General features: G+C 41.5%; 1 protein-coding gene across 1 annotated transcript in view; it reads left to right on the top strand.

Annotated features, from left to right (window-relative positions):
- Nucleotides 1–15,808, top strand: part of LOC147899835 (uncharacterized) — a 29,644-nt gene extending 13,836 nt beyond the window's left edge. Inside the window, exon 4 of the mRNA XM_087377115.1 lies at nt 14,034–15,808. Within this exon, the coding sequence (XP_087233241.1) occupies nt 14,034–15,808 (1,775 nt within the window). The remainder of the gene's footprint in view (nt 1–14,033) is intronic.
- Nucleotides 15,809–18,517: the final 2,709 nt, after the last annotated feature.

Raw genomic sequence — 18,517 nt, 5'->3', positions numbered from 1 at the left:
AGATTTCCAACAAGGGGTATCGTAGCGACCTTTCTAAGAGCCTCTGAGGTCTTGGTTGAGAGAGGAGAAATGGTCTAGCCAAGAGGTAGAAAGCTCATACATTTGAGAGCTCAAGGAGTCAACATACAAAGAACAATATGAAGGAGGTCACAACGGTTTGAATTGTCAAGGTTCCTAGTGCTTTCAGGAGACCTAGGAGCTAACGTAGGAGGAAAAATTTTGCTCTAGACATCCTTGAAAGCTTGTGTGGGTAGTTGCTACTTCGTGAATATAAACAATGGATTCATTGTCAAAGGCAACCAGAGGGCTCCCTGATACATCAGTCACATGAAGCTCAACGACCGTAACTTTCCATCCTAGCAATTGTTTATACGATTATTGTTCATGGAGAGAGGCCTATGGGGAGTTGTATCTGGCTCTATAAAGAAGCCAACTAATAACCTGGGTCTCGAAAAGATGCAAGCATGGGACACCAAAAATGAGAAAGCTCTCCAATTAATGGGGTAAGTATAATCAAGGGCTTGCTCTATGGTGCATGTGTGCATCTAGGGGAGTCACATGTGTGTTTGTGTGTGTTGTAAAGGCACCTCAAGTGCTATGATGTGTCTAGTGTGTGACCTAAGTGATGATGTAAGACAAAGGCAATCCCACTAATGTAGGGATCAATTCCCAGTGATGTAGGGGCTGATTGCCACTATGTAGGGAAGGTATTACCTTCTCCCCCTTTCTATAAGAGAGAGTCCTCTCTCTCACAATCATAATAGAGATCTACCATATTGCTTTCATTGTGCTCTCACACCTCTTGCAAGATGCATCTATTCTATCCTATAGGATCCTACAATTGGTATCAAAGCTCTAGGTTCTAGATCTAGCCTAGCCTAGCATTAGATGCTATCTCTAGCATAAACTACAAGTTTCTTCATCTTCTTCATTTTCCTCCTTTTTCCCCAAATCTTTGAGAGCTCTGTTCTCTGGCTACAAACAACCATTGCCCAAACCCTTTGAGCTGCAAACTCCTTACATATAGGCAAACTTCCAGCTACAAGCATTTAGGGAAATTTCATCTGTATGCGCAATGCCAACACTCACACTCCTCGATGAACTTTCATGCAATTCCATCTCTGTACCTACCTATCTGCAAATTCCTCTGAGCTCGTGCTGGACGACATTAAGGGCAAGCTGTTGCTAAAATTTGAGCTCATTTGGACAAGGAATGGAGGCGCAACAGACGAAAAACCAGTAGGTTTTCTCAAGCTTGGCTATGGTGACCTGACACAACATTGTGCCCCTCCTTGCTGGTAGCCCTTCTTTGGTATAAGGCCCTTCTTCCTACATAAAAATCCCCTTGAATAAAGCTATGAGCTATGAGAATTGCACCCTCCAAGTTCTGATCTCTGATTTGGATAGTTTTGACAATGTTGTGAGTTTGATGCTACATTAGATGCTACTCTAGCATTTTTGATGTTTTAAAGTGTTGAATAGCTTCAGTACAACTATGCCTACAACTTTGCTTTAAGTTGCTACACCTGGATTTGCTTGAAATGCTTTCATTTAGCCACCTCTATGAAGCATGCAAGTGAAAGCATCATTTCCATTATGTTTTGTAGTATGGAATTTGGTTGCAAGCCTTTGCTACTCTAAATGCTTGTATTTTGAAGCTCTTCAACTCTTTCTAGCCTTGTAAGAGAGTAGACACTTCCCATTTTGGGTTAGACCTCTTATGGCTACCATCTTGAATATGGATAAGTTCAATAGTAAAGGCTTTCACACATGGCAGATGAAGATTAAGTTTGCATTGATGAGGGAAAACCTCTGGGGGCTTGTCAAACCGGCTTCAACTTCTTCTTCAACAGTCTCTAATGCTGGAGAATCCTCAGCTCCGACATGCCCGGCAAGAGATCCTGCTAGAGAGGAGAAAGCCTATGGCATCATTGCTCTTGGCTTAGGAGATGTCTATATTCATCACATCTCTGATTTAGAGTCTCCTTTTGAAGCTTAGCAGAAGCTTGACATTATTTTTGGTGCTAGCTCTCACATCTCAAAATTGTCACTTAAGATTGCTTTCTTTGAATTGAAGATGGTTAGTGGCACTCCCTTGGCTGCCCATGTCAATTACATGCGGAGTCTCATGACTCAACTTGCTTCTATCAACTCTCCAATCACTATAGATGATGTAGTGGTAGTATTGCTCAAAAGTATGCCTGAAGATTATGATCATGTTGTTACGACTTTGAAAAATCATCCTAATCCTAATCTTGAAGGTCTTATTTCTGCTCTTCAAGAAGAAGAAAGGCACATGGAACTTTGGAGAGGCAATGACACAGCCTATGCCATAAAAATTCAAAGGGGCAAGTTATCACCTTGCAAACATTGTCGGAAGACAAATCACCTCTCAAAAGATTGCTTCAAGATCAATCCATGCAAACGTTATGGCAAAAACAATCACCATGAGAAGTATTGTAAAGCCAAAAAGGAAGAAACTACAAAGTTAGAAATCGCCAATCTACTTTCATTTGATGAGTCTCCAGTTTATCATCACTTGGTCAAAATTTTGAGGTTCTCTGCTTGGAGTAGTACTCCAAAAAGAATATGTAAATCACCTCTGGTCACCATATGATGTAGACCATGTGATATGTGTTTTGACTATCCCATTTCTATAAACCTCACACCCTTGGGAAACCTTGCTAGCATGAGATCCTAGCGATAGATTAATCCTTGACCACCATGAGATGGCATGAGAAACTATGAGACTAGATGTATCCTTAACACTGAAAGAGGCAATTCCTTAAGGGGGGGTTTGTTGGGGTAAGTATAATCAAGGGCTTGCTCTATGGTGCATGTGTGCATCTAGGGGAGTCACATGTGTGTTTGTGTGTGTTGTAAAGGCACATCAAGTGCTATGGTGTGTCTAGTGTGTGACCTAAGTGATGATTGTAAGACAAAGGCAATCCCACTGATGTAGGGATTGATTCCCACTGATGTAGGGGCTACTTACCACTATGTAGGGAAGGTATTACCTTCTCCCCCTTTCTATAAGAGAGAGTCCTCTCTCTCACAATCATAATAGAGATCTACCATATTGCTTTCATTGTGCTCTCACACCTCTTACAAGATGCATCTATTCGATCCTATGGGATCCTACACGTATTGTAGCCACCTTTCTGAGAGCCTCTGAGGTCTTGGTTGAGAGAGGAGAAATCGTCAAGCTAAGAGGGTGACCTCCTAAATGTGATCACTTTCTAGTGCTAGGCTCACTTGGATCCAATCTCTCACCTATCGCCTTGTGGGTGTGAGGCCAACTTTCCTACCAATTATCCTACCCACTAGTACCTTGTCAACATACAAAGAAGAATATGAAGGAGGTCACAATGGTTTGAATTGTCAAGGTTCCTAGTGCTTTCAGGAGACCTAGGAGCTAACGTAGAAGGAAAAATTTTGCTCTAGACATCCTCGCAAGCTTGTGTGGGTAGTTGCTACTTTGTGAATATAAACAATGGATTCATTGTCAAAGGCAGCTAGAGGGCTCCTTGATACATCAGTCACATGAGGCTCAACGACCATAACTTTCCATCCTAGCAATTGTTTATAAGATTATTGTTCATGGAGAGAGGCCTATGGGGAGTTGTATCTGGCTCTATAAAGAAGCCAACTAATAACCAGGGTCTCGAAAAGATGCAAGCATGGGACACCAAAAATGAGAAAGCTCTCAAACTAATGGGGAGAGCTCTTGGACTAGAGTACTTCCACCATGTGGATGTTGCAAAGACAGCACATCAAAACCGGACCTTGTTAGAAACACTTTTTGGATCTAGAGTCAAGAACTCAAAGATCATGCTCAAACAAGAATTATTTGGCTTGCAGATGGGAGATGGTGATTTACTAGAGCAGCTCACCTCAATAAAATGCAATCTATCATGAAGCAGTTGTAGGATCTCTCAGTTCGAATCGATGATGATGATGCTAAAGCATTACTACACTTATTAGTCTCCCTCCCGAGGTATGATGAATTAGTTACTATTATTTGTTTAAATTCAGATGTGTTAACATTTCAAGAGGTGGTTTCTATTCTCTTGAGTGAAGAAAGATGAGCAGAGATGCAATCAGTTGGCTATAGTGAGCAAGCTTTTGTAGCACAACTAAGGAGAAAAAGAGCAATGGGAGAAGCCAATGGTCAATTGCAAATACTATGGGAAAGAAGGTCATGAGGAGAAGCATGATATAATGGTAAGCATGGGATGAGTTCTAAGGCTTGCCTACTCAAAGAAAATGGTATGAACGAGGTAGCCGGGTTGTTACGTGAAGGTAGTTCTCATGTGATCAACTTGGAAGAAGATGGTTATCTCGATGATGATTATGCCTTCTAGCTTGCACCATTATAATTCTCTTTTGGCTTGATAGTAGCATTTCCACCCCTACACTCAATTTCAGTTTGTGTGACTAGTTCTTGAATCCTTGTAGTTCACTAGAAACCCAATCAAGTTGCATGACAAGTCCTAGTCTTTTGCAGTCATCAGTTGTAGAAGTTTGCATGTCATTTTATGTAGAAGGTTGCTTGATAATAAAAGTGTTTTCATTTATATTGTTCAAGAGATTTCCAACATCTTTCACATTTTTCCTCTCTTAGATTCTTCTGACTCAATTGTGGTCCACCTTACCCCATCACAATAGGTGCAAGACGTATGGACTACAATCTTGCCAAAAGAAACCAACATATCTTTTGAAGAAAAATGAATGTCAAAAATCCGACCCATCATTCCATGTTCACAGTCACATTCATTGCCTTCTACTCCAGATTTTAAGAATCACATCTGGCAAGCTTCCTGCTTGATCGTTAAGCTTTGCCATGGCTCACACACCTATTTCTTAAGGAAGGATAATGCCCATTCTTTCCAAGGAATGACATGAATGTTATTGTGTATTACCCCCTTCATATGTCTGACAATGTTCCGTAGTATGTACAAAAGAGTTTGTATTTCTTTTATGCATAATGAGTTTGTATTTCTACAAGCAGCCTACAACTATGCAGATGAAGAGAGAACATCACCAAGCTACAACGTAGATTAAGAGAGAATTTTGTCAATGTGTCTCTACAAATATGCAAATTAATAGAGAACGTCATCATTGGAGGGTAGAGAAAAAACTTCAATCGCTAAGGGCATCCGTGAGCTTGTAGAATGAACCAAGAAAGAGGCAATGATCTGAGTTCTCACCAGATTTTGCTTGGCACAACCAACAACCAACAGTAGCTGATTTCAACACGTCAACAGCCCCTAATCTCCCTCAAAGCTCGACCTATTGGCAGCCACAAATTCAGATTTATGTATCTGAATACATCTTCAATGCACTGATCAGTACTTTGGAGACTACCAAGCAACTTTACATACACTACCACATAGAAACATAGCAGCCCCAACACTTGGATTATACAATGAATTAACAACTCAAAGAATCAAAGAACTAGCTCAAAAAAAAATACGAATCGAACGAGAAAACTACACGTCTAAAATTAGAGGGAGAGATGCCTGAGTGGGACACTCACATACGAGAAATTGTGATGCTGCCAATCGAAAGATGCAGAAAAGATCATCACTACTGGATCACGAGAGAGAGAGAAGAAAGGTACCAGCCCTTCTGCTGAGAGCAAGATTCGGGCTGCATCGATCAACGGGGTGGTGATCAGCAGTGGATGGTCGATGGAGGGAGTCGATTGTGTGGATATATTATTATATCAAAAAGAAAAGCTCTGCGCAGTGCCGATTGTGCTCTCAATCAAAGGTGGTGTCAATGAAAGGTGATGCGCGATCAAGCTAATGCCATAGGGAATTTGGAAACCTCGATGTCGTATTATTGACATATAACGTAATCCACAAAAGGAGATGCCAACAATGATTAAGTTTCGGTCTCGACACACAGTGACGCAGGGAGCAGTGCACCCAACGAAGGCAGTTTGAGAAATCCCTCAGTGCTTACTGCAGGAAATAATTGCAGAGGGGAAGCATAACACCCTCGAATAATAGCAGTTTCGATAACATCCAGGTAGGAAAGGCCATCCTCATGGTTGGCAATGCAAACATCTCCACAACAACTGAGAGAGAGAGAGAGAGATGAGAAGCCAGATGCTATAAATCACAGCCCACTGAAGAAATATGTAGAGCAGTCATCAATTGGCTCAAGAGAAACAGCAACAAAGAGATGAGCACTAAGCAGATGAGCGAACTTCTAGCATCTGCGAACTTCCGGCACACAACGTAACTACTAACGTGAATCGTGATCACACCCATATTTTAATCGAATCACAAGTATTCACGAATCACAATGACATAGAACACTACGAGTAATGAGACTCATAAAACCACCTCCAACTTACACAAAATGGTGAAGCGTCATGATAGCAAGGCGAAGCGTCACGATAGCTGTTTGTCCCAACTCAAGGATCCAAGAACAAGGTGTCAAGCATGGGAGACGAGACGAAGGCAATCTATGAGAGCAAAGGCCAAGCATACTACACTCTGGCACAACCTAATATCTCACAACGGCCTACATTATGACCACCTAAGTGGCAGCGCCATCTGCTTTAACCCATTCCTCTAAAAATAAACAAATTAAAATAATCAAATCAATTAATACACCTTAGAAAAAGGAATGCCCTCCTCCCCACCTCTAGAATTTGATCCCATAGATGGTCTCCTTTAAGATCTAGTGGGTAGCTCATGGCAAGCCACCATGGTCTCATATTATATATATAATTCCACAGCTTTGCAACTACTTGTTTTTCAGAATTGTCAAGTATAAATCGTTACGTAGTTCGAATTTATGAGCTTCTGTAATACAATTGAATGGACCCGAATCAGTTTCACTGGCAATGGATTCCGGGTGCCGTTACTACTCTATCCATGAAGATCCATGTACTTCTTCAAATCTGTGTCCATGTATTCAAATACAAGGTTCAGAAGCAGCTCGCTCTTCTTCTGAACATGCTCTATGCATAGCAGCCTGCAAATAATGGAAGGGTTGCTCAATGTGAAAATGGAAGTAACAGGACACCACAGTTAGCGAGGAATTAGTGAGCAAAAAGAGACAGAAGAGAAGCTAAAAGTAAAAGAGGAGTTGTTACGACAAAAAGCTCCAACGGAAAGCTGTAGCTACTATATCAACACATAGAAAAGGGACAGCAGCACCAAGGTACTAGTGGATAGCCTAGCTGCCTATGAGAGCCATAGTGCTAGCAGTCGCAAGAGAGGGAAGAACGAGACCTTGTGAGTTGAGTAACGACCTTGAATGTGGAGTAAGTAGTAGAATTGCAGAGGAGATAAGGCTGCAACATAGAAAATAAAGCCCACAGGAAGTTGGCACGCTGATAGCTGAGCTACAAGTGGACACAAATAGAGGCTTGAATGAAGGGATGGGTTGTTTGTAGAAGGAGAGAGCCTGTTTGAAGGAGGCATCGTAGGGAAGGCACTTGAGATGGTAAGAAGGAGGAGGAGGAGAGCAAGTCGGTTGATGAAGTTGGGATGTAGTGAAGCATAACCAAAGGAGTCGGGAGCTTAATAGAGATGCAGGAATTTCAAACAAGGAGGCAAAGAGTAGGATGGAGTGCTCAGTGCACCAAAAAAAAGGGGTTACAAAGGTGAGGTGCAAGTGCGAGGATGTAAGGATAAGAGCTAGAAGGTGGCAGTGCATAACGGTGCATAATGACTCCAAGATGGCAGTGTATAACGGTTAGGGGGTGTGGTTTAGTGGGTGTTGTGTGTAACTGAAGGTGCATGTGGAGATAGATAGCACCTTTCATTTGCACTGAGTCCAAATGAGTAAGAAGGTACAACGATAAATTAAAAAGTTACATGGTAAACAACCATAGGAAATTAAGAAGAAAGCAACTAAAGGAAAATAATCACTATATAAGTGTATATATATAGGGAAAGTATCTAAAGACTCAAATGCAAGTTTAAAATCACATATACCATGGGAGCTCATTAATCATGTATTTTAGATTACGGATTGCATTTACATTTTATGCAATATCAAACGGCTTCATGTTCAAATAGATAAAACCTCTACATTATTATCATTCTAGCAAACATTAAATGTTAACACTAGATTATACTTGATGCACAAGTCTTCTTTTGGTGCTTAATTCTATAGATCTACCCAAATGTTTAAATTGTATATATAATATGTTGGCGAAAGTTTCCAAATATATTTATCTATTATATAAAACTTTGGCGAATTTTCATGGGCTTTATTTATAATTTTATAATCTTAAAGGCTAAACCTAGCTCTTTTTTTAATTTTAGTTTCAAATTCTGGCGAATATACTAAGCTCTTATTTTTATAAAAGCATATAAACTTTCACAAGCCATATAAAACTGTCGCTTATTAATGAAACTAATGCGAAAAAATCATCCATGATTGACATAAACATACATTAATAATCCACCACCATATCATGTGAAGAGAGTGGGAGAGAAGGAAGGAGTCTCACCTGTAGCTTTCTCACATACACAATGGTGGAATACACACAAAGGTGGAGGCTGAAAATAGTTTTCCTCTTCTTAGCTATGAAAGCCAAAAGCACTCTAAGTACAAAAGAATAGGTGAACCCTATATGTTGGTCTTAAACCAAACTCAGCTAGCTAAGGTGGCATACTAACAGAGCCACTAACTAGAGTACATAAAGATAGCTGTCATCCAGCTATTATTCATGGGCGGTGTACTAACTGCATCTACAGCTAACAAGTCGGTGACATAAATGCACAACGGTCACCCTAGCATATCACAAGTGGCACTCGATATCTCAACACTCCCCCTTGAGCTCAATCCCAATTCCTAAACACCAAGCAGGTCTTTGAACTTGCGCAGCTTCTCTATACCCAATGCCTTCATGAATATGTTAGCTACCTAATCTTGTATGCTGAAATAACTAGATCAATAAAATCTACTAGAACCTTCTCCTGCACATAGTGACAATGCACCTCAATGTGGTATGTTCTAGCATGATAGACTGGGTTATTTGCCAAGTATATACTGCTCACGTTGTCACAATAAATGACAACTAGCCCATCTGTAGACTGATGCATATCATAAAGTAGCTTATGCAACCAAGCTACCTCACATGCAGCCATTGGTGCACCCCTATACTTAGCCTCTGTGCTCGACAAGGCAACTGTAGGTTGTTTCTTGCTACTCCAAGTGATTGCAACACTCCCAAAAGAGAACATATATCCACTTGTATTTTGTCTATAGAAATATTACCAGCCCAATCAGCATCAGTGTATCCACGCAACTGTATCTGAACCCCAGTCTCATAAAATAGTCCATACTGCAATGTGGACTTCACATACCTCGGTATGCGTCTAGCCGCATCCAAATGCAGTTTCCTTGGAGCCTGCATAAATTGACTTACCAAACCAACAGCATAGTTCAAATCTGGCCTAGTAATAGTCATATAAATCAAACTTCCTACTATGTGTCTGTACATAGTAGGGTCTTCCAGAAGCTCACCTGCATCTGTGCTCAGCTTCACATTTTGCTCCAAAGGAACTGAAATAGGCTTACAGCCTGTCATCCCATATTTGGACAGCATGTCCAATCCATACTGCCTCTACAAGAGCCATATCCCACTTGTGGTAGGAGAACCTAGTAAAGTGAGGGCACAACTTGCCCTGATGTCTAAAGTCATGACATCACAAGCATTGATTAGGAAGACCTGTGACCTCTAGGCTCTAGGTGACGATGCTTGCATCTGTCACTATCTCTAGCTTAGATGGAAGGGTGGTTCGATCTAATACTACTAGTTGGACCCTGGGAACTCTTGCAATAGCCACTACATCAACAAATGTGTCCTGCATTACCCAGCCAAAGTGGGCACCCAGGTCTTTGATGATGGGTCAAAGCTCTACAATGAGGCTAGGGAACTAAAGAGTGACTGGGTGGCACGGTATACTAAAACAAGCATCAACATCCACCACACTAAATCCTTTATACTAAGGAATGAGGATGATGATCTTCCCATCAAGTGTGACTAGAAAGCATCTAAGCATGTCACTCGTAGCCCTCGCCAAAGAGAGCTTGAGCCAAAATATTCCCCGGCCCATGAGGGCCACCTCCTTGATGTGATTGTCCTCGAGGACCAAACTATCTTGAAGCCAGTCCCTAATATCCATCCATGAGGGAGAATATCCTATGACTCGCCCATACACAAAAGTACCGTCAAAGTTTATGGTAGCTCATTTCACCAGGGACACTTACTGCTCTGTCAACATAACATGGTAGGCTGTGGAAGAGGGGGGGGTCCATTTGGGCCTCCAAATCTAGGGAAGGGGCTGCCATACCACAAAGAAAAACTACAAGAACACCTGAAGAGAGGAATGACTACCACTGATAGAGGGAGGCTGGAAGAAGGTAGTGGAGTCTAGGTTTGAAGAAGGGTGGAGCGAGAAGAGGTGACAATTGTGCTAGAGATCCTACTTGGAGCCAATGTATCAGTTGCTATGAGTAGTTAGCAAGCTGCACTTAGACACGAATATCACCATCACATGCCCTTGATCTGTTGGTCACGCAGGTAGCCCTTGTGGGATAGACACATAGGCCATAAGACAGATGACCATTGTTAGACAATGGCTCGAAGGCAGCTCGCATAGTTATGCTCACGATTGCAGCACGCTAATGTTCAGGTCACACGTAGGTCCCGAACAAGTTACTATGACTCACACAAGTTAATGCAAAATGTAGGCAATTCAGATGTGTTGCAAACATATTGAGCAAGTTGCAAAGGATTCTACCAAGTAAGATGAGCATGACCAAGGAACGATTAGGTTGACCAATCATCAGATTCAGCAAGCACGCCTGCCACTTTGTGTAGGTGATGAATGGGAGGAAGGTGAGGTGTGATGGCAGGGTCTAGGTTGGACTAAAAAGAGTTGTATAGCTTCAAATGGCAAATTTTCCAATAGACACTTGAAATGAAAATTTCAATGTGGATTGTCTATATCTTGATTAACATATGTCCAATGAAAATGAATATCAGTCGTAGATTTGGCAAGAGCATTTTGAAATATACCTACACGAAAAGTGGAGCTTTTGCATAGAGTATGATCACAAAAGAACTAAAAATTCGATCACGAGAAACAAACCCCTATAGAAATCTCACGACTCTTCATATCTTTTCGAATGTCTCGGAGTGTAGTTCCACTTGCATGGTGAGTTGTCTCAATCAGAGCTAAGCGGTTCTCCTCCATAGTACAATACCTTTGTAGTGTAGTACTAATCATTGTCTCCATCCATGTTGTGCTTGGGTGAATTTTTGAGTCTTTGCAAAGGTGTCATGCATGTGAACGAAATGTATCTAACCTTTTACACAAAGCAAAGTCTGCAAAGCTTGCAAGACACTGCTGAAGGATCAATGTTCTACCCAATCAAAGCTATACTGTTTGGAACAAAACTACCCATATCTTATCTCTATTAAGCACGGGTTTTGGTTACTCAAGGGAGGACGATGGGAGAGTTTTGGTATGCTAGATCCTCAAAAGGATTATCGATCATTGGATGCATTGAATTTGAAAAACCAAGAATTCAAAGGTCCAAATGTTCAAACTTTCATGTCCAAACTCAAATGTCAGGAACTCAAACGTGAAAACTTTACAAAGATTATAAAGTATTCAAGTAATGCGTTGGAATTGGTAGATCCATAGGAGTAGAGAAAAGACCTCTAGGTTTAGAACACACTTGCTCCATGTGCTACGCTCTTGATAAGGAACTCAGATATATGCCATAATTTTGTGGAGATGCGCCGCCTTTGAGCCTCACATGCCTGTGAAGTTGTGAAGCTCGTAACCATTCAATTGCAACATCCTGTGTCTCCGAATCTTTAAGGCAAGCGCTCATTTTCACTAATTTGCTTTAAGCTTAAATCATTATTCCATGTATCAAATTCTGCTTGTCAATCATGCCAGTGGATTAAATCATATTGGGCACTCCATCTGCATAGAAATATATAAGACGTAATTTATGTATGAATTGTATGCTATATAGAGATCAATGTATGGCTGAATCACCTCATGAAACGGATTCATTGTGATCAATTTTGCTGCTCCTTTAGCTTTCAATCTTACAATTAGCTTGCCCATGAGTAAGCTGAAGTTGTTTGAGTACTTAGTATTTTCGATAAAACATTAGATAGCCTAATCTAATATAGAATCGTTATAGATGCTCCACTCACAAAGGCTCATCATGACTTTCATGCTACCAAAATTATTGTTAACATCCATGACTACTAAGGGTGTGATTAAATTCACGCTATGATTAGGACAAGATAAAGGAAACAAAATGATTGAACCCTTGAAGCATGAGGATTAAGCATGCAAATAGGATTGTTGCAATCACGTAAGCTAATGTGTTGATGAATTCAAACATGTCTTGGGTATCACTAGAGGGACCATAAGTTTGGCTTGATCTCATAGATGCAAGTTTCACCATCCCAACGCTAGACAAATTTCAATCAGTGTGAGGTATTTTGTGTGTCCTCATAAAAATCAATCTTTCTTCACCCATATCAATGATTGTTTATGCAATAACTCGATAGCACAGAAAACCCAATAAATGTAGCAAAAATCTTGATACGTGAGAAATTTTCCAAACTCTCCAAATCTGTGGCCCATTGTTTGGAATACACATTTGCAGTTGAAACAAAACCAAACATTTTATACATTAACGTAGTGGTGCAAGAGAAAAAATAGCCTTGTCAGATCGAAAATGTGAGAATCGAGATCAATAACATATTTCTTAAGTTGCCTGAGTTTGTAGTTTATACAACATGATATGACCTAATATATGATGATTTAGAGCAATCAAAGACCTAATTAGATCACGGAAGTAATTTCAAGCTGTGACCCATGGGATATATCCATTTGAACATGTATTGTGAATTTTCTTTCTATATTCCAAGCTTGCAATTTCACCATGTAAGTGTGATGCAGTGGGTTGTTCTATTGGTCGTCTTCCCTGATATATATTTATAGCAAAGCCTAGCATTATGGGTCATACCGACATTTGTGCCCATAAGCCCACAGATGTGGTTGTATATTTCCTCATGATTTAAAAGATCAATTCTTGCAATACAAATCGTTCACACGTGGACACATTTTCAGAAATCAAAGTTTGCAGATCCCTTTTGAAATTATGAGTACACCTTAGAGAAAACGAACAAAAGATCTTGAAAATTAGCACGTTTGGTACATATTGTATTTAAGAATATACAAGTCAAAATGTTTTTTGAAAATCTAGGGACGAAGTAATTGCTGCCTAGTTCATGACATAATTTCATTTGAGTGTCAAAAAAAAATTGTACCGTAGAATAGAGTAATTGTTGTGTTGATGAATTCTCCTATTGACGATGATGAAAGCTAATAAACCACTCATAATTTCACCATCTATTGACATCTCACGAGATGTTTCAAGAAACTTACACGGCCAAATGTTTACGTCTAAGTGATGACTCTAAACTTCACCCCACCATAGCAAATGGAAAAGTTGGGTATATTTCGATCGATTCTTTTATGGTTGGTTTCCAACTTTATATTATTCCGTGGCGCCCAGAGGTTCCACACTAGTAGTTCTTAAAAGAGAAGCAATTTGCCAAACCCTATATACAACTCTGCATTCGTAGTTGTCGTGGCTTCTCATGCAAGAGCCTCACTCCGGCAAGCTCGCTCGTAAAAGGTGGTTTTTCTGTTTGTTTATCCACAAAAAAGGGACAAAAATTGAATCAAACCTACCTTCGAGGCAGTGCTAACAAAGGATTAATCAGCGCGACGAAAATATTTATAACCCAGTTCGAGTGGATTCTTAGGAGGGGCATCAAGACACAATAAACTAACGGTAACCTAAGTTTTGAGGTATGCCTGATCAGTCCACTTGACGTTGAAAAGCTGGTTTATCTCTGAGTTTTACTTCGATTCTCTTTATGAATCGTGACTGAAACTAGCATGGTGTGCTTCGTTTTGTGATTTGACTCTGGCATCGGTTTTCGTTTTCAGCGTATGGCAGGTTTCCAGCAGAAGAATCTGGAAGTTTGAACCCAAAGAAGCAAGTTGTTGTGGCCAACGTGTTTGGACAAAGTGAATATTTCCACAACTTAAAGTCGCAGTTGCTGTCCCCGGAGCAGAAAACATTGGGCATCACAGGTGATGCAGTTTTTGGTGTTTATGGCATGGGAGGGATCGGAAAGACTACTCTAGCGAAAACTCCATTCAATGATAGGGATGTCCAGGAGCATTTTGGTGGGCACGTGTATTGGCTCAATGTCAAGAAAAACCCAAAGATCATAGACAGACAAAAGGCGCTGGTGTTTGAATTTTGCCATGAAACTCCTCCCGAGTCGGACGATGAAGAAATTTTGAGGATGAAGGTTCAGCAGAATTTGCAAAAATTGCCCCGTTTCCCGTTGGTACTTGACGATGTGTGGTCCAAAACAGTGGTCGATAAAATTCTCGGCGATCCATTAACAGAGGTCATCCCCCCCGGAAGTAAGTGCTTGATCACCAGTCGAATTCCCCAAGAGCTACAACTGTTGAAGGCGCAGACGGTGGAACTAGACCTGCTAAACGATTCTGACAGCCTCAAACTGTTTTGTATACATGCCTTCAACTCCCCGGAAATCCCAAAACGCCTCAGCGGGGAGCTTGTTCCCATTGTTAAAGAAACTATCAACGCCTGTGGAAAGCTCCCGATTTTGCTGGAAACTATCGGAGCTGAAAGATCTGGGAAGAGAGAATTAGCAGATTGGAAGGTGGTCACGCACAGATTGAAGAATGCAAAGAAGCTGCACGTAGATAAGTACGAGTGTGCAATAGAGAGTTTGAGGGTTTCGTACGAGTCCTTGCCAGATGATCCAGATGATGATTTGAAGGGCAGGTTTTTGGATTTCGCAGCATTTCCGGAACAGGGGGAGATTGAGATTTCTCAAATTCTTGACTTGTGGACAACTCCGAGCGTGGACGAGGATCCGGCATATTGGTTCTTAAAGAAGCTGCAGGGCAGATGTTTGATAAACGTGTCGGGCTACTGGTGCTATATGTACGACATAACGAGGCGTCTGGCCGGTCAAATTATAGACGAGCTTCCGTTATCAAAGCGGCAGCGCTTGTTTGTGGGGAATAACCAGGACACTTTGCCTTCCGATTGGCTCACTGCGGTAACGGAATCAAATCAACGTCCTTTCGTGCTGTATTTGCGCAAACTCATTCCATGGTTTCTGCTTGGCTGTTATGACCTCATCTTAGGTGTCCAAGAAACGCAGCGGCAGGAATCCTATGCGGCTGAGAAGATGGTTTTAGTGAAAAGTGAGTTCTCCAAATTCCCAGAGGAAGCACTGCCGTTTCTGCAACGTCTCCAATCGTTGAGAGTATTGGCGATATCGTCCAATCTTAATTATCTGGTGGAACTGCCCCCCACCATATGCCATCTTGCAATGCTTGAGAAGCTTGATCTAAGCTGGTGCCTGGCGCTCACGTATCTACCGGGAGAAATCGGACGCTTGAGAAAGTTACAGAAGCTGGATCTGGCTGGTTGTGTTGAGCTCAGCTGCCTCCCTCCGAGCATCGGCGATCTTGGAGAACTGGTGGAGCTGAATTTGCACAGTGCTGGTATCAGCTCGGTATCAGAGAATTGCCAGCTGAGATTGGCAGATGTGTTACTCAAGGACCTTACTCTTAGTGATTGCAAGGAGCTCAGAGAGATCTGTGCAATCTGGAGCAGCTACGATGCGACCTTCTGTTTTTCGAAACGCTTCCTAAAGAGCTTGGGAAGCTGAGGAAGCTAGAGTTCTTGAGCTTGAAAGGCAACAGCATGGAGGCTCTTCCCGTAGAGCTGGGAGAATTAACTAATCTGAGGAGCATGGTTTTGAACAACTGCATGCGCTTGCATTATGTTCCTGACGAACTGGATAACCTGCTTATTAAAGAGAAGCTCAATGACTTTAGCATCTACAACACACGGATAGACCCACAAACTCTACCACCACGTTTGAGAGAGCTAGGAGAAGAAACGCAAGTGCATCTTCCAGAGCACGATGTGGAAAAGACGGAAGACACAGAGCTAACCCGAGCCATGCAATATATGAAGAAACAGGTTAAGGGGAATGATGACACCGACTACAAGTCTAAGCGGTGGGGACTGTATCCGATGTTTGATCCGTCAGACAAGGCAAAGAGAAGAGAGGCACATGGGCTTGCGAGGATGATTTTTCTATCAAAGACGGAGGCGTTTGAGAGCCATAGAATGAAGCTAGCAGTGCGGATGATTTACACGAAGGTGAACTCAGATGAGACAAGGCATACTGTGATCACAAATGGGGCATTGCCAATTCTACTAAGGTGCATAAGGGAGGCGAAGGACGAGTTATTGGCTGACTATGCGGGGTCTGCATTGGTGAACATGTGTGCCACGTACTCGACCCATGCATTGATTGAGGAATGTTGGGGTTTGGACGTCATATTTGAAGCGCTTGCCACTCGTAGCATCAATCGAGGCTCTCATGCATTTGAGGCCCTAAATTGGATGATCTTTGGTGATGTCCAAAGACGGCAGCTGCAGCAAGGACAGATTATCATCACACACAGGCTTTCTCCAACAGGCTCAGCCACACAGCCCAAGAAGATTGTGAATGCAACTACTATTTCTGGGCGAGGTGGAGCTTCAGTTGTCACCGATAATTCCATTTGTCTGGTGAATTGCAATCCTGCTCATTATATAATATGAGTAGCATGACCCGCCCACGACAGGTATGCATCACTTGGGTCTTTGTTTGATCTCCACGCATGTAAGTGTATGTGTGTGCACGATGTGCCTATGTGTACCCATTTTCATGTATACATGTATATGTGTATGTATGAGTGCGTATATCTGAGAATGTTTGTTTGCATGTGTCTGTGCATGTGTCTGTATGTGCAAGTGTGTATATGTGCGACTATTTGTTTGCATATGCATGTCTCTATGTGTGCACCCTTTGCCTATGTATGCGTGCGAATTAATGTGTATTTATGTACATCCATGCATGTGTGCGCACATCTATTTGCAAGTTTGATTATGTGTGTTCACACACTCATGTGTGCATGTACATGTGTGTGGGTGCATTTGTGTATGAACCCCTTGCATATGTATGTGTGGGGTGTGTGTATGGACCCTATGCCTATGTGTACCTACGTGCATGTGTAGACATATGTGTATGTGTGTGCGCATGTCTATTAGCAAGTCTGACTATGTGTGTTTGCACACTCGTGTGTGCATGTACATGTGTGTGGGTGTGTATGTGTATGGACCCCTTACCTATGTATGTGTGGGCACATGTGTGTGCCTTGTGCTTGTTTACATATATGCATGTGTACACATATCTGTGTCTATGTGAGTGTACACATGTGACTATGTGTGTTTGTAAACATGTGTGCATATGCATGTATGTGCCAGTGTGTATACATGTGTGTGTGTATTTGGATATGCACTTTTATGCTTCATAAAATAGACCCATACCTTCCTTGTGTAATCATCAATGAAGCTCACATAATAATGGCACCCACCAAGAAAAGCAACTTTGGTTGTCCACACATCTAAGTGGATCACTTCCAAAGCCCTATTGCTTACTTCAGCATTGCGTGGAAATGTATGTCTGGCCTGCTTGCCCATTTGGCATGCTTCACATACCTTTTGTATTCCATCCACTCTGAATTTTGGCAAACCTGCAACAATACTTTGTGTTTGCATAGATTTCAGCCTTTGTATATTCATGTGTCTAATGCGTTTGTGCCATATTTCAATATCTGCAATGACACCTCTTCCATGTGCAAACATAGTAGCTTGCACCTCTGGGATATCAGCATCCAAGGTAAACATTCTGCCATTTCTTTTGCCTTTTGCAACCAAGCAGCACTAAGTTTTCAAATCCTCAATAAAGCACCCATTAAGGTTAAATCTGACCTACAAACCCTGCTCTACCATTTGACCAACTGAGACCAAGTTCTTGGTGATGTTTAGAACATGAAGTACATCTGACAAGTACTTTGTTCTTCCATTCTGCATAGCCAATGGCACCTTACCAACCTGTGCAATTGGATGAGCAGTATCATCACTTGTTTCAACATAACCTAGCTTTTCTAGTATTTTAACATCATTGAACCACTCACCATGACTGGTCATGTGGTTAGAAGCACCTGAATCAACAAACCATACATTTTTACAATCTGTAGCATTTTCTGTCATGGAGTTAACCATGTGATGCATCACAAAAATGTGCTCATTTCTGTCATCACCATGCCCAATTGATGATGCATAATTGCTTTGCTGTAACTTTCCATTTTTTATGTCATTTTGATTTTTATAACAGGTCTTCTCTTTATGTCTAGGCTTCCCATAATAATAGCACTTTGTGTTGCTATCTACTTGTTGACTCCTTGAGAGTGCTCTCAACGGAAGCAAGAATGGAAGAAGGAGAGAGAGAGATAGAGAGCCACACAAGTTTGGTGGGTGC

This window comes from Dipteris shenzhenensis, chromosome 7, assembly GCF_047967505.1.
Source record: "Dipteris shenzhenensis isolate YYH24624 ecotype China chromosome 7, Dip_SZ_1.0, whole genome shotgun sequence".
Lineage (NCBI taxonomy): Eukaryota > Viridiplantae > Streptophyta > Polypodiopsida > Gleicheniales > Dipteridaceae > Dipteris > Dipteris shenzhenensis.
The sequence above is the reverse complement of the archived record's forward strand: the minus strand, read 5'-3'. Positions and strand labels throughout refer to the sequence as shown.